Source organism: Vombatus ursinus, unplaced genomic scaffold (assembly GCF_900497805.2).
Source record: "Vombatus ursinus unplaced genomic scaffold, bare-nosed wombat genome assembly UNPS02014867.1, whole genome shotgun sequence".
NCBI lineage: Eukaryota > Metazoa > Chordata > Mammalia > Diprotodontia > Vombatidae > Vombatus > Vombatus ursinus.
In genome coordinates, this window is record NW_020954645.1 from 2,630,780 (window position 1) to 2,657,126 (window position 26,347).

At 40.1% G+C, this 26,347-nt stretch overlaps 2 protein-coding genes, 1 long non-coding RNA gene and 1 pseudogene across 3 annotated transcripts in view; 2 read left to right on the forward strand and 2 right to left on the reverse strand.

Annotated features, from left to right (window-relative positions):
- The window catches only part of LOC114027986 (cathelicidin-related peptide Bf-CRAMP-like), a 5,910-nt gene extending 3,270 nt beyond the window's left edge, over nt 1-2,640 (reverse strand). Inside the window, exon 1 of the mRNA XM_027842144.1 lies at nt 2,403-2,640. Coding sequence (XP_027697945.1) covers nt 2,403-2,588 — 186 coding nt within the window. The 5' untranslated portion in view covers nt 2,589-2,640. The remainder of the gene's footprint in view (nt 1-2,402) is intronic.
- Nucleotides 2,641-11,594: 8,954 nt separating this feature from the next.
- LOC114027987 lies at nt 11,595-16,319 on the forward strand. The gene is made up of 2 exons (XR_003567318.1): nt 11,595-11,634; nt 15,853-16,319. It is a non-coding gene; the product is annotated as an uncharacterized LOC114027987 (long non-coding RNA).
- A 3,176-nt stretch (nt 16,320-19,495) lies between these two features.
- Nucleotides 19,496-21,315, reverse strand: LOC114028011 (annotated as a pseudogene).
- The window catches only part of LOC114028004 (cathelicidin-3-like), a 60,170-nt gene continuing 53,408 nt past the window's right edge, over nt 19,586-26,347 (forward strand). Inside the window, exon 1 of the mRNA XM_027842165.1 lies at nt 19,586-19,664. The gene's annotated coding sequence lies outside the window, so the exon portion shown is untranslated. The remainder of the gene's footprint in view (nt 19,665-26,347) is intronic.

Below are 26,347 nucleotides of genomic sequence, written 5' to 3' on the forward strand. Positions count from 1 at the left end.
CACATCACATCACATCACATCACATCACATCACATCACATCACATCATATCATATCACATTACATCAGGCAGGACATAAAACCAGGTTCTCCAAAAAGGGTTTGCAGCTTCCATAGATAATGACCTATACGGGATCCACAGAGAAATAAGGTTCCATAGATAGAGTTGGTGAGGACCTCCCTAGGCTCTTACCTGAGGATAACATTGTGCTGATTGCATTAAACCCCAGACCATTACAGGGCCTCCTCAATGAGATTCCTGGCTTTTGTGATTACTCAAAAGAAATCAGCCTAACAACCCATATTGGAAAAACCAAAAAGATGAACAATACCTATTGTACAGACTATGACGTTGGATGTCCAGTTGCCTGAAGCAGAACATCGATATATATTTTCTGTCAACAGGCAGTGAGGCGGTCCCAGAACTGAATAGGAAGATAACAGGCTATATTGCATTTGAGAAATCATACTCTGCAAGCAGTAAACACTAAATAATTGTTTGTTGAATTGAATTTCAATAAATTTAGACTTTCCAATGACCTTCCAGGGTTCCACAAATGTCATGCTCTTCCTTTGCATTTCTAAATTCTCCTGGGTCCCTAAAAAGCTTCCTTTATTCTAGGCCCCTCTCAAGCTGATCCATTAATTCCTTTGGCCCTGGAATTCAGTTGACAAAGGAGACTTTGGTCAGAAAAAAGCTGTGAAGTGAGCTCCTCTCCTTTGGCACTGCTTCTAGCTTCTTCCTCTGCCTGGGAGAACAGCCACTGAGAAAGGATAGTCAATAGTAACAATATCAAACTCAAATAGAAACTAAATTGTACATGAGGACTCCTGCAGCCTACATATTGACTTAGAAAACCACATATTAACATTATTGATGTTCTATTGCATTTTTATCTATTTTGTTAAATATTTCCCAATTACATTTTAACCTGGTTCAGGCTGCACTGAGGAATGTTGTCCCACTACAAAAAGTGGCCAGGGATCAGCAGGCAGGGTGTTTGAGGCCTCTGGTCTATAGTGCTATGTGGTGGAGGGTTCTAGGGAAAACATCATGGGACTGCCAAATTGGGAAATTCATGTCAGTGGTCTGCCTGTGTGTGTGTTCTGTTTCCTCTCTGAATGATCATTGACCTTTTATACCAAAGCCGACCTAGCCTTCATGGGACTCTCTCATCCATAGCAGACCAGTTCTCCTTTTCCTGGTCAAGAGGCATTGGAAGGCAAACAATGGGAAACGGTGTGACCTGTAGACTTAAATAGTTTGTATGCCATTCTCTCCCTGGACTCAAAGCCAACCCAAAGCCTGAGATTTAGGAACATCTCTTTGGGATCCCTGAAGCTGCACCTGTGGACTCAGTCTACTGGTATGGTATGGTATGATATGGGATGGGATGGGATGGGATGGTATGGTATGGTATGGTGTGGTACGGTATGGTATGGTATGGTGTGGTATGGTGTGGTATGATATGGTATGGCATGATAGCAAGAACAGCAGCTTGGAAGTCAGAATATCAAAATTCAAATCTTCACTTAGTTTCCTATTAGGTGTAGTTATCTCACTTCTTGGGCCCTCAATTTCACCATCCGTGAAGTGAGTGAATTGAATCTCTAGCCTTCTCTCCAGGTCTAAATTCTATGATTCTTTTTCTGCCCAAAACTTTTCCATGAGAGAAGGAAAGATATAAAAATCTATTAAATGTCTATTGGATCCTTGCAATAACCCTGGGAGGTGGGTGCTTTTATTATCCCCATTTTATAGCTGAGGAAACTGAGGCAAGAGAGCAGCTAAGAGACTTACCCTAGGTCACACAACTGATAAATGTCAGAGGTTGGATTTGAACTCATCTTCCTGATTCCAGGACCAAAGATCTATCCACTCTGCCACCTGGTTGCCTCCTGTCAGGGGGAGTACCCACCTGAAACTTCCCCTAGAGCAGGGTTCTTCACCTTTTTTTGTGCCAACTTTGTCAGTCTGGTGACACCTATGAGCCCCTTCTCAGAATAAAATACATAGGATTACAAAGGAAAGCAATCATAGAAATAGAGTTGTCGGGTTATTTTTTTAAACATATTTGAGGACCCCAAGTTAAGAAAAAGGAAGGGAGTAGTACCCAAAGTGCCAGGATTTAAGGCAGAGCCTTTTGCCAACAGCAGATATCTAATCAGTTCAAGCCTGTCATGTTACCCTGCCCCTTCTCTGGAATCTGAGAGAGTGACCCCCCACACCTTTGAGTCATAACTGTCACTCATGGGCCCAAGAGCCTGGGTCCCTGAGTAAAGGATTGGCTGGTTCCCAACAAGACACTGGAACTAATTCTGGAGGGGAAGAAAAGGAAGATGGACAAAATCCAAGTCAGTCTGGTATTTCCTCTACAGGAAGAGGATAGAACTAGCAGTCACCTTATTGGATGAAGTAGAGTAGGTTTGGAGAAGCCGGAAGGCATTCTCCCCTCTGTGTACCTCATTGTAGAAACGAATGGCTGCAGAAAGGGCCTGCTCATAGCTCAGGCTGGACAGAGGGAAAGCCTGTGTGGGGATGAGAGTGGCCACACTGGCCAACAGTAGGACCTTCCTGAGGTGCTCCATGATCCTTCCTCTGCCTCACTGACTCTCAGCCACCCCCTTATATGTCTAGTCTCCCCTGTTTTGTTACGCAATATGAGTCCTTGACATGCTATCCAATTTCTGAAGCTTCAGCCTGTTGTATGGCAGGGGCAGAAAAGGAGGGTCTGAGGGAAGCTGAGATTGTGAAATGATTTCCCATCTATTGTCAGAAACAAGGGAGGGGCTGAGCTGCCCCAGTTTGGATCAACAAGTTGGCCCAAGTCTTCATCCTCTTGCTCAAAGGCGGCCCTTGAGGAGGGAGCTAGAGAAACAGGGAAATGGGAGCCAAATGCTGGGCCCAGAGAGTTGGGGGCAAATCAGATCACTGGAACAGATTCCCTGTGTTCCCAACAACCCCAGTTTTGGTCATGGCTTCTCCATCTCTAGCCACTACACTGGGCTTTGGCAAGAGAGAGGGAGAAATGAAGGATGGGTCCCTTGCAAGTAAGATGATCAAGGGTTCCATGCCATAGGAAGAGTAGGAACAGAAGGAATAGGACCTGAAGCACGGGACCACCCTTCCCTCCCTCTGCCAGACTCTTATTCTCAGAGTCACATGCTTAAGAGCCCTCTGTGTTTGGAGGTAGGGTGAGGGCTCCCCTACAGGGCTCAGTAAAAGCCCCAAGTCAATAGGCAGTACCTACCCTTGCCTATGAGCAGCAGTCTTTTCTTCACTCCCTCTCAATTCTATTCTAAGGCCACCTCAGAGAGTTTGCTGACTCCTGTCTCCAAAGGAAAATAAAATGGCAGAATGAGGATTGAAAAAGATTCGGACAGATTAGAAAGATGGATTTAATCATGTGAAATTTACTTATACTTGAATGATTCAATGCTTCTGAAACTCCCTATTACCTCCAGGGTCAAATATGAAATCCTCTGTTTGCCAAACAAAGCTCTCCTCACTTCTTACATTTCTGTCTTCTTCTACCTTATGCCCTCCACAATCTCAGATCCAGTGACACCACCCTCCTTAATGTTCCTTTCAAGAAACACTCCATCACCCAACTCCAAGAACTTCATTGGCTGCCCCTTATGACTGGAGTGTTCTCCCTCCTCATCTCTGCCTCCTAGCTTCCTTGTCTTCCTTCAGGTTTCACCTAAAATCCTTTGTTGAAGAAACCTTTCCCAGTCCTCCTTAATCTAACCTGAGACGACCTCCAATTTATCCTGTATATATCTCATTTGTACATAGTTGTTTGCCTGTTGGCTTCCCCCCATTAGCTCCTTGAAAGCAAGAATTGTTTGGGTTTTTTGCCTTTCTTCACATCCCTAGTGCTTAGCACAGTGCCTGGTACATAGTAGGTGTTTAATAAATGCTTGCTAACTGACTTGTTTTGGGATTTCCTCTTTGTGATTTATTCTTCCATCTTTGTTGATGGTTGACCCATGAAACAGGAAAAAAAAAGATTAAATGCAATTGGGATAAATGTAAAGCCTTTCTCTTAGGTATACAAATTCAATATACAAATTCAGTGTGGACACTTACCTAGCAAATGGCTCTTGTAAAAATGATGTGAGTTTTAATGGACTGTCAGTTCCGAGGTAAGGCAGCAAGGGCTGGAAGGGGACCAGGGATCGTGCCACACAAGGATTGATTTAAGGCACTGCCATGTGTAGCCTGGAGAAGAGGAGACTTAGGGAAGGATATGTAGCTATCTTCAAGGATATTGAAGACTGTCAGAGAGAAGGGAATTATTCCGCTTGACTCCAAAAGGCACAACCAGAACCATGGAGTGGAACTGCAAAAAAGCAGACTTCAGTCCAGTGTTGGGAAAACTTCCTAACAATGGGAACTGTCCCAGAGTGGAATAGACTGCCTTGGGGAGGTAGTGAGCTCCCCGTCTTCTCTTAAAGTCTACTGGAGAAAGTGGGATGAACAGGATTGTAATGGAAGCTGTTAAGGGCATTCCAAATCCAATTGGGATTAGATTAGTTGATCACCAAGGCCCTCACCAACAGAGATGTGTGATTCTCTAATGCAGTGGACAGTCTCTTTATGTTTAAAACATCCTCTCTTGTACTACAGCAATCTGGGCATGTCTTATTCCATTACTATTCAATGAACTCCATGAAGACAGATTGTGTCCTTTTTTAGCACCTCTAGAAGAAAACACAGGGCATTACCCCAAATGTCACTTAATAAAATGAGAGTGACCACCGTACAAGGGTTAGGAGTATATCTCCCCCACCCCACCCCATGGGCTATAGCTTCTCATTAGTCCATTAGGGAATTATATGTTATGTTATGTTATATTATAATATGTTATAATATTATGTTCTCAGCCCCACAATTTCTTAGGGGTAAAATTTCTTACTTTCTCATGTGACCTTCCTACTGCAGGGGATCCCACAGATGGCTGGCCATGTGAAATGGGGAAATAGTTTTTGTAGGACTTCCTCATGAATCAGCTTTGGGGAAGTTTCAGCAGTCTGAACAGATGAGCAAAATTGTGTCTAACTGTTCAAGACCCCGTTTGGGGTTTTCTTGGCAAAGATACTGGAATGGTTTGCCATTTCTTCCTACGGCTCATTTTATAGATGTGAAAACTGAGGCAAACAAGGTTAAGTGACCTGCCCAACATAACTCAGCTAGTAAGTGTCTGAGGCCAGATTTGAACTCCAGGCCTAGTGCCACCTAGCTGCCCTAGAATCCACCTTAAACTCTGGCAAATTGCAAAGTAAAAGAAGTTTATCTTTGATGTCTGCCAACTCCTGCCTCCCTTTTTGTGCCCATCAAGGCTCACAGACTTTCCCCTGGCTGCCCAACCTCTTCCTGGGGTGGGGAACCTGTGGCCCCGAGGCCACATGTGGCCCTCTAGGTCCTCAAGTGCGGCCCTTTGACTGAATCCAAACTTCACAGAACAAATCCCCTTAATAAAAAGATTTGTTCTGTAGAACTTGGACTCAGTCAAAGGGCTGCACTTGAGGATCTAGAGGGCCACATGTGGCCTCAGGGCCGCAGGATCCCCATCCCTGAGTCCTAGACCAATTCTCAGACCTGGTTTCTCTCCAGGGTCCTGAATTTAAAGACAGCTCTCTTAGAGACTTTGTCCTGAGCCGATGCAGTGATTTAGACTTTGAAATAGAATACAACTGTGGACCATAAGACACAATAGCGATAAACTTACTCTTAAGAAGAGTAAAAGGATATAATTCCCTCAGAATGGATGTTGTTCTCCTCCACCTCCAGGGCAGCAACACTGAGCCACATCTGACGGGGCAGTGGGGCCAAGCCTCAGGAAAACCAAACTCCCAGAGGTAGGGCTTTTTATGCCCCTAGTTCTCTAGGGAGGCCACATCTGGAGTGCAGCTTCCTTATTTCCTTTAAGGAAAACCATCCCAGGCAAGGTAAAATGGCCACAACTCCTAGACACCTCACTTTTTACCTGTCCACACCCCTTGGTGAGGCTCTCTCAATTGCATGTTAAGGCAAAACAATTTAATTGAAGGGATTCACTCCAAGGTGTGAACAGGTGTTTCCTTCTTCAAGCTTCCATGAAACTTTCTTTACACTTCTCTATTGCAGTCAATGTTTGTGTTTGTGCATTAAGCATAGTACAAAGGAAATCAAAGAATTTCAGGTTTGGAAGGAGCTTTAGGTACCACATCGTCCAAACCATGCCTGAAAAAAAAAACCCTTTTCTTTAGAACATAGTCACAAGAGGTCATCTAGCCACTCTCTACCTGAAGACTTCCAGATCTGTGGGAGGATTAGATGATCCCCTGTTCTCCTTGAGCATTCTCTTCTCTTCAGGTTTTCCTGCTCTCTCTTGGTTCTCCTCCTACCTATATGACTGCCCCTTCTCAGTCTCCTTTGCTGGGTCTTCATCCATCATGCCCTCTAGGATGTCCTCCAAGGCTCTGCCCTCCATATAATTTCACAGTCGTCTTCAAGAATGAAGGACAAACAACAACAACGCTTGGTGATCTCATCTTTGAATCCCATGGATCCAACTATCATCTCTATGCAGGTGATTCTCAGATCTATTTGTCCAGCCCTAATCTCTCTCCTGAACACTAGTCTTAAATTTTCCACTGACTATTGGACATCTCAAACCAGATGTCTCAGAGACATCTTAAACTTAACATATCCCAAAGAGAAATCATTTGCCTTCCTCCCTAAACCTCCCACCCTTCCTAACTTCCCTGTTGCTGCTGAGAGAACCCCCATGCCCCCAGGCATCTAAGCCCAAAATCCGGGTGTCATCCCGGACTCCTCACTTTCTCTCTTACCTCTCATATCCAATCTATGGCCATGTCATATTGATTCTACTTTTACAACATCTCATAGACTCTCCCTTCTCTGCTCACTTTCTTCTCATTCTCTTCTTGTCTCTCTCCAGTCTGGCTTCTCACCTCCTCATTCAACTCAAACTGCTTTCTTCAAAGTTACCAGTGATCTCTTAATTGCCAGATCTAATGACCTCCATGTAGTCTTTGACACTCTTGGTCACCCTGCGCCCCTTGAATCTTTCTACTCTCCAGGCTTTCCCGATACTGCTCTCTTCTGGTTCTCCTCTTATCTGTCTGATCAATCCTCCTCCGTCTCTTTTGCTGGATCTCCATCCAGGTCATGCACACTAGGCTCTTCTCTCTATATACAATTTAACTTGGGGATCTCATCAGTGATCATGGATTCAACGACCGTATCTATGCTTATGATTCTCAGATTAATCTCCTGAACTCCAAATTTGCATCTCCAAATACTTATTGGATTTATTTATTTATTATATATAAGACTTACCTATTAAGATATCTGTAGACCTATTGTCTCAGTCTCCTCTCCCTCCCCTTTTCTCCACCCCCCCCCCACATTGTCCCCTCTTCTCTATTTGCTGTTTAGGACAACACTATGCTCCAGATCATCTAAGCTCACATCCTAGATGTCATCCTAGACTTTTTTTTCATTCTTTTATATCCAATCAGCTTCCAAGTCCTGTCATTTCTACCTTCATACCATCTTTCTTATATACCTCTTTCTAGTGAAACTGCCACCAATGTGGTGTAGGCTCTCATCACCTCATGCCTGGACTATTGTAATAATTCCCTGTTTGGACTCCCTGCCCCAAGCCTCTCCCGCACTCCCATCCCTCCTTCATTCAGATATTAAAGATCATTAATATCAAGATCAAGTATGAAAAAATTTTTAAAATATTTTTTAAAAAAGAGCAGGTATGACAATGTCATGCTCTTACTCAGTAAACTTCAATGGCTCCCTATACCTCTAGAATCAAATACAAAATACTCTTTTAAAGTCTTTCATAAACTGGCTGCCTAACTTTCTAGCCTTCTTACACCTTTCTTCCTTCTATGTCCTCTCCAATCTAGTGACACTGCCCTCTTCGAGTTCTTCACAGGAGACATTCTATCTACCGACTCCATACATTTACACTGGCTAGCTCCCGTGCAAATCTGCATGGAGGTGGAGAGGGATGAAGATTGAGAAAAGGCCATTAAATTTGGCAATTAAGAGATCACTGATAACTTTGGAGAAAGCAATTTCAGTCAAATGATGAAGTCAGAAGCCAGACTGAAGAGAAGGAGAAAGAAGGAGGTAAGGAAGTAGAGTCATCAGTTATAGTCTTCCCGAGGATAGGAAAATTAGGAAGAGGGGACAGTTTGGGGGGAGGAGCTTACTAGGAAAAAATGTATTAAATTGAACTGAGTAGCAGCTACTTTGTTCAAAGGCTATGATTGATGTTATATAGACAAATATGAAAAATGACACACACCCTGCCCTCAAAGAGCTTGCAGTCTAATAGGAACATAAGACATGAACTGAACCCTTATAAATGAATGTTGAATTGGTGAAATTTCATATAGCAGTTTTTCTGACAAACTGATGTGAAAATTTGGAGGAAATTATACCTGCGGGGAGAGGTGTAGGAAAGTTGACTGGTTTCAGGAACCACAGGCCTGACTTGTAATCTGGGCTATAGGATCTTACAGTCATAAACTTATATCACTCTGATTTTGTCCCTATTCTTAATCACAGACACAATTAATTTAGCCCTTCTTTGTCTTTTAAAAAATTAATGTAGGCATTCAGTATTGCAGATTTCTCCCTAAAAACCATTTTGGCTGTACTCTACAGACTTTGATAAATTGCATGGATCATCATTATTGTTTAAATAGTTTGTTATAGTATTTCTAATCTCTTCCTTAAACCTAATTATCATTTAATAGACTGAATTTTACTTTCCAAGTAGTCATATTCTTTTTTTATTTGTATTATTTATTCCTAGTTTTATATATCATGATCTATAAGAAGAATATCATTATTTCTTTTTAAATTGAGCCAAGGCTTTTTAGGCCCCAGATTTGATCAGTGATTATAGGAGTTAAACTTGGGGGCAACAAGGTGGTATAGAGGATAGAGCGCTGGGCTTGGAATCAAGAAGACCTGAGTTTCAGAGCGCCCCAGAGAATCACTTCCCTAAAACCATTCAGTTCCTTTTTAGCCACTTCCTCTAAGGACTTCCCTTTCAGTTTGGTCAAAGGTGAACTCAAGAGATGCTTCTCCTAACTGAATTAATAAAAAAAATTTTTTTAAAAAGATATTCGTTCTTAGTCTGATCATTATCCTAATTAGTTTCAGAGAGGATTCCTTCCTGAGATGACTGAGCCTCTTCCTTTAGAACCTGGGTCTTGAGGAAATCATATTGTGATCACCACTTCCCTTTTTCCAGTTTTCACTAATCATCCTTTTAATAATACATTCTAGAATGCTCAGGGAATCAAAGTCAAGTGCATTGGTCTATATTTTGCAGTCACCGTTCTTTCCCCAATCCCTCTTTCTTTTAAAAAATTTTTTAGAAAATCGAGACATTTGCATACCTCCAATTTTGCCAGATCTTAACCATTCTCCATTCTTTCAAATAGCCCTGACCCTGGTCCAGCAATCACACACACTCACCCTTAAAGTACTGAGATGTAGTTCATTTGAACCTTTTGTCTTAGCTCATTAAGAGTAAGTAGGTGCTTCCCTACTTATCTTGGTTCATAACTCCTTATCAAGCATTTCATTCTATCTGTTCCAATACAAAGATGATTCTTGCCAAAGAAAACAGAAGCAAAATGAAATTTGAACATATCAAGTAATTAATTCACAGCATTCAGCTTCGTTGAGGTTTTTTTTTTTAATTTCTTGCACAAGAAAAGATACAAATTACAGACAAACTCTTCCTAGCCAAAATTGTCATCCATGCTGAGTACAATGGACCAATTTAACATAGTTGGAGAAAATCAAATGTGGGTGGTACAAAATCAAGGAGGTACAAGGTTAGAGATTGATACATGCGTATAGCACTGGGAGAACCAGTGAAATAGTGGTCATGTGGGAGATGGTTTTTTTTAAAAAATATATTAATGGATAATTGACTACAAATAGAGGACATGCTTTTCATTGTTTTGCCTACAGGCAGCAAAACTCTGATGGGAAAGAAATTTTTCCATAGTAATTCATGGGTAACAATGTGTAGTCTGCCCCATAGTCCTTTGCTGTATATAATGTTAAGCTCTCTAGAAGCCCAACAAAAAGACAAGTGCAGAGCTCTGATTCCACAAACAGTTTTACCTTCTCTCCATCACAAATAGATAATTATTGTCCCCTCCATGCTAAGTGATCCTCCTTTTTTCCCTAATATATCCATTTTAAAACCTTTTTTGTTTTCCTTAGCTGTCATCACCCCAAGCTCATGCTGAGCTTTAGGAGTCCTGGAACTGTTCTTACAACACAAAGCCATGATTTTGCTTTCATCTTCTTCTCATGTCTTTTAAAAATCTAAGTTGAACTGCAGATAATGTCAGACTTTGGTTAGTTTGGGAAAACTAATTTTTTTTTCATTTTAAAAAATTCTTTGTTATTAAAGATAGCTCTCTGGGAGGGGGTAGAAGGAGAGCTATATTGGGAAATGTAGGTAATATAAAAATGGAAGATATCAATAACATTTATTATAAAAAATAAAATCTAAGTCCAGTGAATTCCTGTGCATGCACCATGTTCTCTTTGGACAACTGTTGCCCTTCTTCTCTATTTCATTCTTGAAAGTTTCCCACTGGGGCAGACTTGTTTCAATAAAGTTATAGTTCATGGAATCTTACCTATCCTTTCTCTGAACCCTTTGAAATATGCTCACTCAAAATTTAGGGTGCATATGAGTTTATGTCCAGTTTTCTTTGTCTCTCACAAATTCTAAAATGGAGTGGTTACTTTTCCTCAAGGTTCTCAACATTCCTACCAACTGGTTTCTCTTTATTGTTGAGAATTGGGTCCAGAAATAGCAATTCCCTCTCTTGCTTCATCTATTTTTTGATGGGTGAAGTTATTAGGTTTTTTTTCAATTTTATTTTTTGATATGCCAGTCCTTATATCCACAACCCAGAATAACCATGCACAAATCCAGGGATCCAGGTCTCTATTTACAAAGAAGGTTGTGCTGAACTGAATACAAGAGCTATATAGCAGAAGAAACAGATGTATGAATGAACAGAAGTCTGCTCTAGCCCTGGCTTTTCCATGTGGACTAAACCTGCTTGTGGTGTAGCTGTTACTCAGCAATGGCCACTATGTTTTTCTTTTTAAATAGTATTTTATATTTTTCCAATTACACATAAAGATAATTTTTAACATTCTTTTTTTTAAATTTTGAATTCCAAATTTTCTCCCTCCTTCCCTCATCTCCCTCCTCCCTGAGATGGTAAACAATTTGACATAGGTTATATATGTGCAATCATGTAAAATACATTTCCATATTAGTCATGTTATAAAAGAACAGGCCAAAAAAAAAAGGCACACAAACACAAAAAGAATAAATAAAGTGAAAATAGTATATTTTGCTCTCCCTTCAGACTCCATTAATTCTTTCTCTGGATGTGGACATTTTCCATCATGAGTCCTTTGGAATTGTCTTGGATAATTGTATTGCTGAGAAGAGCTAAGTCATTCACAGCTGATCATCACACAATGTTGCTGATACTGTGCACAATGTTCTCCTGGTTCTTCTCATTTCATTTTGCATCAGTTCATGTAAGTCTTTCCAGGTTTTTCTGAAATCCACTCGCTCATCATTTCTTATACCACAGTAATATTCCATTACATTCATATACCACAACTTGTTTGGCCATTCCCCGATTGATGGGCACCCCTTCAATTTCCAATTCTTTGCCACCACAGAAAGAGCTGCTATAAATATTTGTGTATATGTCGGCCCTTTTCTCTTTAGCAATGTCTACTATTGACCAACCTAACCATACCCAGAAATCTGGGCTATGTCAGGAAGACTCCCTGCAGCTAGATTAGTCACCCTACCCATAATCCCAGTGGGTGCCTGTTTTTAGGAAGTAGGGAATTCTCTTCAGTCTCCCTCCCAGGAATGTTTCCCCTTAGCTGCTGTTCTTGGCTTAGGGCCTTTGAGGGTTTGCTCTGGTATGAAGGCCTATAAACTGGTGAAATTTGGATAATTTGAGCTTTCAGAGGAAATCATGACCAAGAAGGGTTACGAGAATCCATCTTCCCTTCCTGTGACACTAACTCTGTTCTGAAAGAGGAGTGGTGGTCTTTGGGCTTTTAAATAACTTAAATTAAATCCAGGAAATACTCTGATTCCAAAGCTGTCTGAACTGCCCTGAAGAATAGAGTAAAGATAGAGCCAAGAATCCCAGTGAGAATTTAATGTAAAAATACACCAATTCTGGGTAACAAATTCTCAAAATGGACTTCCTTCTCTCTCCTGTCATGCCTGGAAACTATTCTACCTAAGACTACCTGATAATATTCCTGGTTGTATCTTTTCATTACCCTTCCATGGTCCAGTTTAAAATGTGTCATTCCCAACCCCAATGTGGTGTATAGGCAGACTGCCTTAGTCTGGAGGTAACTGGTCAGAGGACTACCCTAATATCCTTCCCTTGTTACCCCTATGTCTTATTCAGTACCCCATCATGTGTCTATAGTTAAACCATATAGACTTTTCTAAAATGTATCAAATAAATGGGCCCATTACTTTAAGTACTGACTGGTTTATCTAATTCTTCTGCAAAAACCCTTTTAGTCCCAGCGATGAACCCAATTTGCAAGCCAATAACTATTAGTTACTCTGTTTTGGGCAGGGAGCAAATTTTAACAAATAGCCAGATAACTGAAGTCCTCCATCATTACTATATCATGCCTCTGTGACAGGTCTCCTGAACACTTCATCTGTTCCTTCTTTCTGTCCAAGTAGTCTGTAGTATATCCCTATTACAATATAGTTTCTGCTTCTTCTTTTGTGGATCTTCCACCCCTTGTTCCACCCTACCAATGTTCTCCTCCTTGCTTCCCTTTCCCATCCCTTGGATTATTTCATATAAGTATACCTCCTTAATGTACAATGCTACTCTGACCCCACTTTTTGGTTAAAATATTTTCTTCTAAGGCAGAGTCAAGATGGCGGAGTAAAAGCAGTGACTTGCTTGAGCTCTCCCCCCAACCCCTCCAAATACCTGTAAAAAAATGGCTCTAAACAAATTCTAGAGCAGCAGAACCCACAAAAAGACAGAGTGAAACAAATTTCCAGCCCAAGACAACCTAGATGTTTGATTTAAAAGGTCTATCATACCAGGCTGGGAGAGAAACGTAGTTCAGCATGGGCATGCAGGCAAAACAGGCCTCAGCGAGCCTGGAGCAGGCATCAGAGGACTGAATCGCAGGCAGTTGTTGTGGTTTCCAGATTTCTCAACACGCAAACACCAAAGACAACTTAGAAGGTCAGTAAGAAAAGTCTGTTACTGTGGTGAGACAGAAGCTCGGTCCCAGCCCCAGTCCCGGTGCAGCCCTGGGGCGGTGGCTGCTTCTGGAGATTCCAGGCCATAGACTGAGGGGCAATTGAGTGGCTGACCAGAGGGGGATTGCAGGAATCTCTTTGCTGATGCTGAGGCAGGATTCTCTTGCTTTGCCCATGCTTGGATATGGGTCACAGTTCTGGGTGACAGTCCTGGGGCGAGGAGAATACTGGTGTGGTGGAGCTTGTGGTGGTGGTGGAGAGGGAATCCTCCTCACAGCTCCAAGACAGAAAAGAGTGCTTGTGGTCACTCACAGACCAGAGTACAGGCCAGGAAAGGAGTAAACACCTCCCCCTTGATCATAGCACCTTGGAAGAACTGAAAATTTACAGGTCCCTAGAAGTATCTCTGAAAACAGCTGCACAGAAACCCTGAAACTTGAGACAGTACGTTCACTACACTGGAAACAGACCCCTACCTTAACAAAGAGTTTAAAACACAAGTAATTGGCTGGGATCATGAGCAAACAGTACACAAGAAAGTCAGCCCCTAGAATCTTTCTTTGGTGACAAAGAAGATCAAAACATACAACCAGAAGAAGACAACAAAGTCAAAGCCATCCAAAGCCTCCAAGAAAAATATGAATCTGTCCCAGGTCATGGAAGAGCTCAAAAAGGATTTTGAGAAGCAAGTAAGAGAAGTAGAGGAAAAACTGGGAAGAGAAATGAGAGTGATGCAAGAAAATCATGAAAAACTAGTCAATAGCTTGCTAAAGGAGACCCAAAAAAATATTGAAGAAATATTTTTTATTTTATTTTTAAAATAGCCTAACCCAAAATGGAAATGCAAAACACTTCCATAGTAGTCATGCTGTGGAAAACTAATTATATTTCCCATCTCACCAAGTCTCAGCGATACAAATAAACACAACCATGTTTTATGTTCTCTCTCTCTGTACCACCCACTCTGTGGTGAAGATGTGATCTACTGTAGAAAATCTGAAAAAAAAATTGCTCCCACTCTGTATTTTCAAGGATACCCTTGAAACCCATGAAGATCATTCCCATAAAAATGTTGTAGAGATGAGAGAATAGGTGTGAGAGTACCAAACCATTAACTATTGTCTGTCATCTTTTTTTTTCTCTTTTTCAGTCTGTGATCTTTCTCAATTGCAGGGCAAATTTCCCTCTTTCAGATATCTTGAAAATCTTTGACCGCAGCAAATATTTCTTCTGTGAGCCTTTCATCAGGTCTCTCTGCTTTTCCATTTTCTTAAGTGTCATTTCTGCTTTCTCAAATTCCATATAAGATACTGAGATATTAAAAACCAAATATAATATTTCTGATGTCCTCAATGAAAAAATAGGTCATCTGGAACGACTTGTATGGACTGATGCTGAATGAAGTGAGTAGAACCAGAACATTGTACACAGTAACAGCCACGTTGTGCAATGACCAACTTTGATAGACTTAGCTCTTCTCAGCAATGCAAGGATCTAAGACATCTCCAAAAGTCTCATGATGGAAAATGCTATCCACATCCAGAGAAAGAACTATGGAGTCTGAATGCAGATTGAAGCATACCATCTCACCAAGTCTCAGCAATACAAATAAACACAACCATGTTTTATGTTCTCTCTCTCTGTACCACCCACTCTGTGGTGAAGATGTGATCTACTGTAGAAAATCTGCTCTTTTTTTGCTCTTTTTTTTCCTTGTTTTGTTTTGTTTCTTCTTTCTTGTGGTTCCTCCTATCTTCTTTACAACATGACTAATGTGAAAATATGTTTAATAGGAATGTATATATAGAGAGCCTATATCAGATTATGCACCATCTTGTGAAGGGAGGCAGGAAGGGAAGGGGAGAAAATTTAAAACTCAAAAGCTTAGGGAAGTGAATGTTGAAAACTAAAAATAAATTAATTACATAAAAAAGAAAGAAAAAAAGAAAAGAATAGGTCATAATAGAAATGCTGATACATCTAATCTCTTTTCTGTTTATTTGTTGCCCACTTGCCAATTTCATGTATAAATGCTCTCAGTATCATTTGGTTTAATTGTATCTTGCCCAACTTTCTGCAGACTTGTCTTCCCCTCCACTGCTTTTTTTTTTTTTTTTTTTTTGCTGGTGTAACAGGGGACCAGGTAAGACCAGTCCTTATGAGTATGCACAGCTGATGCAATCCCCAAATAGTCTTTGGAGCATGTGTTGGCATTCTATAACTGGTTCCTGTCCACTAACAATGCGGTGAAGAGACAGACTTTTAATTGGCTGCTGAGACGGAACTGAAGTGCTTTCAGAAAGTACCAGCCAGCCAAAACAAATCTCTCATTCTCTCCTGCCTAACTGTTCATGTGAGAGAGGGATGCTGTAAGCCTCTGGAACTGAAGAAGCCTCAGAACCTCCCTACCCAAACTGACACATGGCCAATGAATATGGGTCTCCATTCTTTTCACTTTTGAATTTGTTTTTTCTTGCTTTTAGGTGAAGGACGATTGGCGACAGCATCCATAGGTTGGAATAGTGGGTGTCGGAAGTCCAGGAGTATGTGCAGGAAGCTGAACGTGGGTGAGACACTGAGGAGTGATGTGCTTAACCTAACCCAGCTGTAGCAGAAAAACAGACTCGTCTGCAGCTATGATGCATTTGGAAATGAACTGGGTGAGACATATTTTAGAAACTGTTTGAAGTTTGAGCTCACTCTTCTCAGGGACCAAGGTAATATTAGGAAGGATGTTCAGAGGAGGGGATGTTTTATAATCTCTGTTCTTGCTCTATCTTTTCAGAAAATATCCCTTTGTAAAACATCATTGATGTTCATTGCTTAAATGACACTGGAAATAACAGGAATTTGATATGACTGCCAGAACTGTTGTAACACCACAACATCTGGTGTTTTGCAGGCCTGATGTAATAAATTATGAAAAAAAAAAAAAAGGATTGACCTCAGGGCAGGAAGGGGGTCAAAATTCTGGAATTTGAATTGCCCATGGATCTTTTAGTTCCCTGATTTTCAAAATGGAAGTCGTGTTTCATTTCCTTTTTATTCTGATATTCTGTGTTTCAAAACTTTAAATATTAATTTTAATTGGATCTTTGTGGTTCACAACTGCCATTTATTTTTTTCTGAAGGGAAGGCATAATTTTTATTACCGAAAAACACAAATTGTTAACCATAAAGGAAATACTTGATATAATTTTTTCTTCTAGCAATTTGGAATATGTGGATACACACTATATCTAAGATACATGTAAAATGAAATTTCTGGAAACATAATAGGCTATCATTTCCAGCTGTCTCTCAATGGAGATTTGAAGCAGGGTGAAAGAAACTTCCTAAACTATTCTTTTCTTTACATTTTAATTTGTTATTTATTTATTTTTAACATTCTTTTTAGATTTTGAATTCTAAATTCTCTCCCTCCTTCCAACCCCCTTTCCCATTTACTGAGAAAGCAAGCAATATGATATCAATCATGTATGAAATCACACAAAACATATTTCCATATTAGCCATGTTTCCCAAAAAAAAACAAGAAAAATAAAGAAAGTGAGAAAAATTATGTTTCAATTTGCACTTAGTTCATCAGTTCTCTCTCTGGAGGTGGATAGCATTTTTTCATCATGAGTCCTTTGGAATTGTCTTGGATCATTGTATTTATCAGAGTAACCAAGTCTTTCACAGTCAATCATCATTACAACATTGCTGTTACTGTACACAATAATCTCCTGGTTCTTCTTACTTCACTTTGCATCGGTTCATATAGGTCTTGCAATGTTTGTCTGAAACCACCTCTCTTGTCATTTCTTATAGCATAATAGTACTCCATCACAATCATATGCTGTAACTTGTTGAGCCATTTCCCAATTTTCCTACACTATTCTTTTTTTTTCTCTTTTTAAGCATATTTTCCCATTAGTCATGATGTAAAGAACAATTAGAACTAATTAGGAACCATGAGAATGAAGCAATAAAACAAAACAACAAAGAAAAAGGAGAGCAAATAGTATGCTTCCATCTGCATTCAGACTCCATAGTTCTTTCTCTGGGTGTGGATAGCAATTTCCATCATGAATCTTTTGGAGTTGTCTTAAATTCTTGCATTGCTGTGAAGAGCCAAGTCTATGAAAGTCAGTCATCCCATATTGTGGTTGTTACTGTGTACAATGTTTTCCTGGTTCTGCTCATTTCACTCTGCATCAATGTTCATGTAAGTCTTTCCAAGTTTTTTTGAAGTCTGCCTGCTCATCATTTCTTGTAGCACAATAGTATTCTATTACATTCATATACTACAACTTGTTCAGCGATTCCCAAATTGATGGACATCTCCTCAATTTCCAATTCTTTGCCACCACAGAAAGAGCTGCTATAAATATTTTTATACATGTGGGTCCTTTCCTACACTATTCTTATAGCAAAGGGTATGATTATGCTAGATCTAATCTACCACCAATTGTTTTCCTAAATGGTATAAAGCTCTCCCTTTCCTATTTGAAAGTTTATTTCTGAACAGAGCTCAGAGGAGATGCCAAGTCTTTAGACACATGTTCCATGGGAATATCAACCTGCAAGCTTCAGAGTATGTGTTCTGACCATGTAATAATGACAAAATAGATGTTTTTCAGAGGCAGAAAATGTTCACGTGAATACTTCTGCCATTAAGAAACAATATAGATGATACAGTGTCACCGCTGTAGGAAACTGGCTTGCTATTAATCTGGAGCTAAGAAAACCCTAAGTTTTCTTGAAAATATGAAACAAAGTGACTTGTAAGCATTCTTTCTTGAGAAGAGGGTTAAGAGACATTGATCAAGGAAGGGTTACAAGTATTTCTACCAATAGGCAGATGTGAATTTAATCGTTTTATATGGGAATGATTGGTGCTGTAGGCAGGCAGCCACTCATAGTACCATTGTTGACCTGCAGCAATAAATAGCTTCAAAACAGACTGTTAGTATCCTATCTAACAAGGCAATACTTTCTCCATAAAATTGTATTGTTTGAGACGGATTTTTTTTCATATGCAAATAAACAGGATGCCTCTATTTTCCAATAGGGAAATAGTATAGTAATCATTCCAGCAGCGGTCTTAAAAATATCAACTGGCAAGACGCGTACACGAAATAATTCCGAATGACATCATACACTTAAACATTTCTAGGAGTAATTATGTAATTAAGGCAAAGGGGACTCTGACCACAGTTGTGAGGTCTGCAAACAGATTGCTCCCAGCTAAAGTGGAATGCGTTTATCTTTTCTTGACAATGGGATTAATCGCTCTTTGGAGGAAGACTGTATCTCTTTGTGAACTTAGTGGGTTTTTATCCCACCCCCACCATCCCCATCCCCCACTTACATTTCTAACCATTATCCATGTGTCTTCTCCTCCTCCTTCCCAGCCCCCTCCCCCCCAACGTTTCCCCCCACCACAGTGTGGGTGCAGGTCCTAACAATCTGGCCAAATCAGAAGCCAACAAGATGATTAGGCAAATGCCTATTTCTCAAGCCAGGACTTTCTCTGATAAAACAAATTCCCTAGTCCTGTGACTCATGAGCCTCATTTGAGTAAGCCTTCTTGGATTCTCATTCTCCGGAAACAAGAATCTTAAAGGAAATAACTGTTCTGGTTGAAAGAACATTGAAAGAACAGTATGAAATTTTAACTGACTTCCCCATTTTGTTTTGGACTACATTGTAAGACCCTAGTGTCTGATAAAAATAAGCTTATAAAATGACCCTTTTTTTCCTAATTTTTACCTCACCTTTCCAAAAATTTGTTTACAACTGTCTTTAAATATCATACTTAATTTTATTGTAGAAACCAAAGACAACTTTAGAACTACTAAAACTAACTTTTAAAAACGGCATTGTATTCCCTAAGCAGAATTGCAGAGGAGTCTAAATTGAGGAAGGATCCCAGAGCAAGGGGGGAAGTGAGACTCAAGTGTTCTTTGCGTTTAGGTGAACAAGATGCAAGGGAATCTGATCTATTTGCAGGCAGTAAACAAGTAAATGTACGGCAAAGGAAGCTGCTGATTTTTTTTTTTAATTTAAAAAAAATTTTTTTTGGAAGCTGCTGGTTTGCTTTGTCTTAAATTTCTCTACAGAGCTGGAGGTAGGAAAAAAAATGGACTACCTCTTATTGCTCTATAAATGTCAAACTTCAGAGAAATCACGTGCTCTTCTCCAAGAACCAGACTGACAGGATGGAGGCAGGACCTTCACTTTGGGGGCTGTTGGATCTGCTGTGTTGTCCTGTGAGAAGGATGCTTTTCCATAGAGGGGCATGTTCTTTGGTGAGTCATCTGAGCTGCAGCAGAAGGGGAGTCTTTGTCACCCCTTGCAATAACGCCAGAGATGTGCACAGTTGGTTTAGTTGGGGTGGTACTTTCCCATTCTTGATCATCTTGATCCTTCTCTTCGTTGGCATCTTCATCGTGAAGGTGCTTCTGCACAATTCTCATTCCACCAGCTTTTATCTCAGGAGGATGTACAGCTCTGGTCTCTACTTTCTTGTCAACAGGTGAAGACATTATGGACACTGATTTGCTGTCTCCTTTTTTGTCTTAGTTCAAGGGCCTAGGACCTAGGACCAAGGTGACCAGTTTCAATAAAAGAGCCCAAGCACATTTTTGAGTTGCAACAGCTGGAGCACTGGCTGGTCAGGAAGGCACGCCACACCCAAGCCTTTTATAACTGCCATTTTAAAAAAGAAAAACCTTAAATCTGATGAACTAGACCAAATTTGGTCTTAGCCCATAATACTGGGGTACTAATAACCAGTAGTTGACATTGGGAAGATCACTGGATTGGAGACTGAAGCCAATAGCTTTAGAAAAGCACCCCCTCAGGGGTATCCCTAGAACTATCAGGGGGAGACTTATCCTATGCTCAACTAGTATATGAGAGTGAGAGTTGGGATAAAGAACTCCAGAGCTTATAAACGCTGCCCTGTTTTGTGAACTGACAACTGTTTATTTCTTGGTTTCCTCACTGTTAAACTATTGTCAATTTTACTTCATCCTATCCAGGGCCTTCCCATTTCTCTGGAAGAAACTGTTCTTGCCATACATGGGCAAGGTTACTACGCAGTCTATATGACTTTGGCTTCTTTCATTTCTCAGTCCTGAACCAGTCTCTTCAGTATCTTTTTCCATCATCCTCTCTTATGCCTACTTTTCCACATTGAAGTCATCGAAGGATGAACAGAATTTGCTATTGGGTTAAACAAGACCAGAGTCAACATGCCAGGTCAGATATTATATAGAAGCAGAGCAAAGATGTCATAATGCCAGTGTGTGTAGTGGGAGGCACATAATTCAAACATCATTCCTAAAGAAAAAAACCCTTAGCACAGCCTCCTTCCTGCCCCAATACAGATAAGGGGGTGCAGGGCCATCTTTTATCTTAGAAGAACAGCATGATTGTGGGCAAACACCACAACCTGGCCTGGAGATTCCATATAACTAAAAAGTTGCAGCCCCTACTGTAAGAGAAATCCCAGTGTACAAGTGGCCTCTACTAAGAGCCACTGCCTGCTCTAATCTACCTGGACCTCCAATCTCAGGTGCTATATGGGGGTAGGCCAGAGCCTAGGAATGTGACCTCAAGTGTCATATAGAATGTAAACTATCTTGAGTAAATGCAAACAGCAGAAGATCCAACTATCCCATGGGGACACTTGCACATTGGGCCATCCCTGGCACTCTGCCATCTTTGTCCTGCCTCTGTGTAATATCTAATTTGGCCTAGGGTTGGTGCAGAGATCCATTATACAATTCTATTTTCCTGCTGCCAAGGACTGGGTCTCATGAGTAAACTCCCTTAAACAATCCAATTAACCTAACAAATCCTAATAAACCTATTATGCAACCAAGCTGGCATGGCCCTTCTTTGTTCGGTATGTCATCATTCTCTCGGAGGGTCTGTGTCCCTACAATTGGCATATCAGGGCAGAACAAATCAGTTCCCTTACATTTGGCCTTATAATTGGCATAGCTGGCAGGATAGTCTTCCCTCTTACAAATCTGGTGACCTTACAGGTACATGTTGACCCTGGTCTTATATAACCTAATAGCAAATTCTGTTCATCCTTCAAGGCCCAGCTCAAGCTTGTACTCCTCCATGAAGTCATCCTGGATTGGCCCAGCCAATTCTGGTCCCTTTTTTTCTATGAACCCCTACCCAGACTGTAAATTTTTCTACTTGTTAGGCACTTACAATGCTTTAATACTTGCACAAATGGCTGATTCAGTTCAATAAGCATTTATTAAACACCTCTTATCACTATGCTATGGGGAAACTAAGACAAAAAATGGAAACATTGCTGCCCCATATTCTACTGGGGTGATACAACCTGTATACACACAAGTAAATGCTAACTAATTTGAGGACATGGCAGAGAGGTCTCACAACACAGGCATCAGAAGAGGCTTTGAAGAAAAGGTAGCACACAAGCTGAGCTGTGAATGAGTATCAGGATGCTGAGAGGTATGAGGGACAGGATGGCTTGTGAGAAAAGACAGGCAGGAGTTGGAATCCTGAGTTCAGAGAACAAATGATAGTTCAGTTTGGCTGAAATTTTAAATGTGAAATAAGCCTGGGAGGGCAGGTTGGATCCAGATGGTAGAGACTCATAAAGGCTGAGTTTGCATTTTATCCAAGAAGCAATGGGGAGCCACTGAGGATTTCTGAGCAGGGAAGTGTCATTGTTGATGATAAGTTAAGGAAGAAAGACTGAGGAATGGGGCAGGGAAAAAGATGGGGAAAGAGCAAGAGAGAGAGAGAGAGAGAGAGAGAGAGAGAGAGCCTTTCACGGAACTATTTCCTATCTTGTGGTCCTTTAGGACCATCTACATTTAGTATATATTCTACATGAAACCTCTCCTAATCCACCTACTACTAGTGCTTTCCTTCTCTGCATTCAAATTACTTTTTTTTGTATTTCTTGTATATACTTAAATACATATATGTGGCAGGTTTGAAAGCAAACACAGCCATGAATAGTAAGGCAAATGGATGGGATTGATCATAGCTCATTTGTCTATCACTCCTCAGCCTACCACTTGCTTTATTCTTTCATTTACTTTAATACTCTCAGGCCAGAGGGCCCAGATTTCTTTTTTGTTTTGTTTTTGGTGAGCCAGTTAGCGTTAAGTGACTTGCCCAAGGTCACACAGCTAGTGAGTGTCAGGTGTCTGAAGCCAGATTTGAACTCAGGTCCTCCTGACTTCAAGGCTGGAGCTCTATCCACTGCACAACCTAGCTGCCCCAAGGCCTAGATTTCTTAGGACAGCAAACCAGACATCCTTGAAGGATAGCTTGGTGGCGTAAAGATATTAGGCCTGACTGCCTTATGGTAACTGGTTTCCTCCAAGGTTAGCAGGATTCCTTGAGGCAAGAATAGAACAGTGATTAACAAAATAACTGGATTTTTAAACTTAACCCATTACAAACCAACTGAATTCTGAACTAAGTTCAGAGACAGAGAACCATGACTTAGGCAGTCACAGGACAAAATCAATTATTCATTAAAAGGACCAATAAGGAAATGATGAAGGATCAATTTTAATCTTCGCAGGTTATCAGAAGCGGGTGTATTTCACTGAAGTCACTTTGGAACTTAAAACCATTTTGCCTTTTTAACATCTGTTTTACTAAGCTTCCTTACAGACATAGACATTGACTTTAAGAGCCAAATGGAATATTGTGGAAAAGGGAGTTTGAAATTAGAGTTGAAAATGTCTTGTTATGAGGTACTTCCCCTTATAGAGACAAGGAGTTGTGCTTTTGATCTTTGATCTATGAGGATGTATGAGAAAAACTATGGAAAGACAGAGAAAGAAGATGAGAATAAATTTCTTTCTTGTGATAACTGTCTTTACTTATTTTACAAAGAAACAACGTAAAGAGAATTTTATGAGGCGTGAACCTGAAAGATACTTTATAGTGATAACTTGTCAGGCAAGTGAATTGATGTAAAGTGAAACAAGCAGGTCCAGGAAAACAATATATACCATGACTATTGTAAATGGAAAGGTCAACAACCACAAAACAATAGAAACTGAATGTTGCAAGAAAAAAATTATAATGAACAAGCTTGGCCCCAAAGAAGATGCTTGAGGAGACATCTTCCCCTACTTCTTTATAGAGATTGGGGTTCACAGGTTCAGAACATTCCATATAAAATAAGATTTTTTTCAATGTGTTGATCATTTTGATGATTTTCCCCCTCTTTTTTCTTCTTTAAAAAAAAAATAGGGGTAGCTTTGTGGCGCAGTGGATAGAGCACTGGCCCTGAAGTCAGGAGGACCTGAGTTCAAATCCAGCCTCAGTCCAAACACTTGACACTTACTAGCTGTGTGACCCTGGGCAAGTCACTTAATCCTAATTGCCTAAAAAAAAAATCTTTGTTATGGGGGATAGCTGTGTGTAAGAGGGAGAAGAAGGGACACAAGGAGAAATCTAGATGACATAAAAATAAAAATTATCAATAAAATGTATTCTTTAAAAGTTGGTAGCTTAAGAAAATCTAGAGATTGATTTGCCTGAGATTGCTGATGAAAGGACAGAGAAAAAGAATAAAATTCATTTCCTAAGTGACTGAATTTAACTCTTTTATTAAAGAGAAATACAAAGTCAAGATAGGTCAAGCCAACAAGTTCTTATTTATTTGGCTAGGCAATGGGGTTAAGTGACTCGCCCAGGGTGACACAGTTAGTGTCAAGTGTCTGAGGCCAGATTTGAATTCAGGTCCTCTTAACTCCAGGGCCGGTGCTCTATCCACTGCACCACCTAGCTACCCCTCAACAAGTATTTATTAAGGAAGGAAGGTGCTAATGGGGAGGAAGAAGTAAACACAAGCCTTTATTAAGTATTTACCATGTGCCTGGCACTATGTGCTAAGTGCTTTACAAATATCTCATTTGAACTTTACAACAATACTAGGAAGTATTTATCCTCATTTTAATTTGAGTAAACTAAGGCAGGCAGAAGTTAAGTGACTTGCCCAGGATCACAGTTGCTAATGAGTGCCTGAAGGCCTAACTGCTTATTAAGGTTTACTACATCCTAGATACTGCTAAATTCTGGGAATATAAGTACAAGGAGAAAGACAATCCCTGACCTCAAAGAGCTTACATTCTAATGAGGAAAGATAACACACAAAAAGAAACTGAAAAGAGTCGAGGGTAGAAGGGAATCAATCTGGGACATGATAGAAAAAGTCCAGAGAGTCCGAAAGTGCAACCTGGAAGAGTATTCTTGATTTCTATCATATCTGAGAGAATTGAAAGATGAAATTTTGTTTCCAGAAGTGGTTGTCTGCTATTTTAGTGAGGTGATCTTCTTCATAGCCAAAATATTGTAAATAATTATCTCTGTCTTATTATTAGTTTGATCTGTTAGTAAATTATTCAGTAATATTAATATTTAATCACAGGAGATTAAGGAATTTGCTGTGTAGATAAATTGTTACCATTGCAGAAAGAGGTTTCTCCAGTTGATTAGGTAATATTTAGTGAGTTAGGGTGGGTCTCAAATGAATTAATTAATGAGAAAAGGGTTAGAATTTTATTAATTAGAAGGAAGTGTCCACACATTTCCCTAGAGCTTAGAATATCAGATTAAATACAAGAATGAGTCAAGTAACAGGCTAAGATGTGATCTACAAATGAATGTGGTCTACTCTAAAACCTTGCTGTTCCTTTTTTATTTTTAGTTTCCTTTTACAAAATTCAATTTAATCTATGTCACATGAATGAAATGGGGCTAAGCTGGAAAAGGAAGGCAAGATTTAAGAATACAAGTGGAAGAGTGTCTAGAGTCATTTGTTAAATTATGATTTTTGAGGGAATTAATTCACACCCCTAGATCTCAGTTTAAATGGAGTGTAAGAGACAATAGAGAGAATAGAGGCTGGGAGGTACATCTGGGCATGTTCAGTTTTCAGTGAGCTGATGGAGCTAAAGCATCAAGGAACATCTGGTGGTTCCCATCAATATGGTGCTCGACAGCTGATGCTGCAACCCACATTACCTCGTGAGTAGAGACACCTGTGCATGTTTGGTCCACAGTTGTTAAATATGACAAATGTTTCAGAGGAATTTGGTTAATAATTATTTTATACATGCACATATATAATTTATAATATTCCTAATTATAGAAATATTACATGCAACAGACACAATTACATAAAATATATAATGAACATGATTTTTATATAACTATTGTATGTGATATACATAATAATATGAACTATTTTATATAATGTACATGATTTTTTACGAGTATGAAAACAGTAGCTTTGAGGTCGTGGGATTCACTTTGTTTCTCCTTCCCCTTTACGGTCATTGTGGTATGTATGCATGGGCATGTTGAGGAAGAAGGGACTTGTGAGATTTTGCTCTGCAAAGAGTTTATGGAAAAAAAAAAAGAAAGAGTTTGTGACTCAGTTGCTAGTCCTGCGCTAAGTAACACACCCCAGTGTCTGGGGCAGTGTAGACAGCTGAGAGATGGGGTTCTGACTAAGGCAGCTTATCTAAATCGTGCTGTTATTGGGGAGTTTTCTTCTGGTTTCCTTCCTGAAAGTGCATGGGGGAGAGGGAGAGGGGCATTCAGAAACCTGACAACAGACACCCCGGACGAAAACAAGGAACAAAAATAATCAAGATTTCTCTACTCAAGTTCTTTCCCATCACAACTGGAAAGGAAGGGAGGGATGAGATAGTTGCTAAATCAACCTAACCTGTTCATCTTTACCAGCTCTGGCCCTGGGTCCTTTGCCCAGAAGACCCTCAAGATGGTTTGTGTGCCAACTTAGATCTTTTACACCTCTATTTTAATTTTGGATAGAACGGTCTTCGGTTCCCTGAGTGAAGATAGTTTGACACGAATTATCTGGAAAAGAAAAAAATGTGGATTAGGAGTCTGGGCCTTTAGGGGCTGAAGCAGGACCTAAAAGTGTCCAGAATGCCCTGTG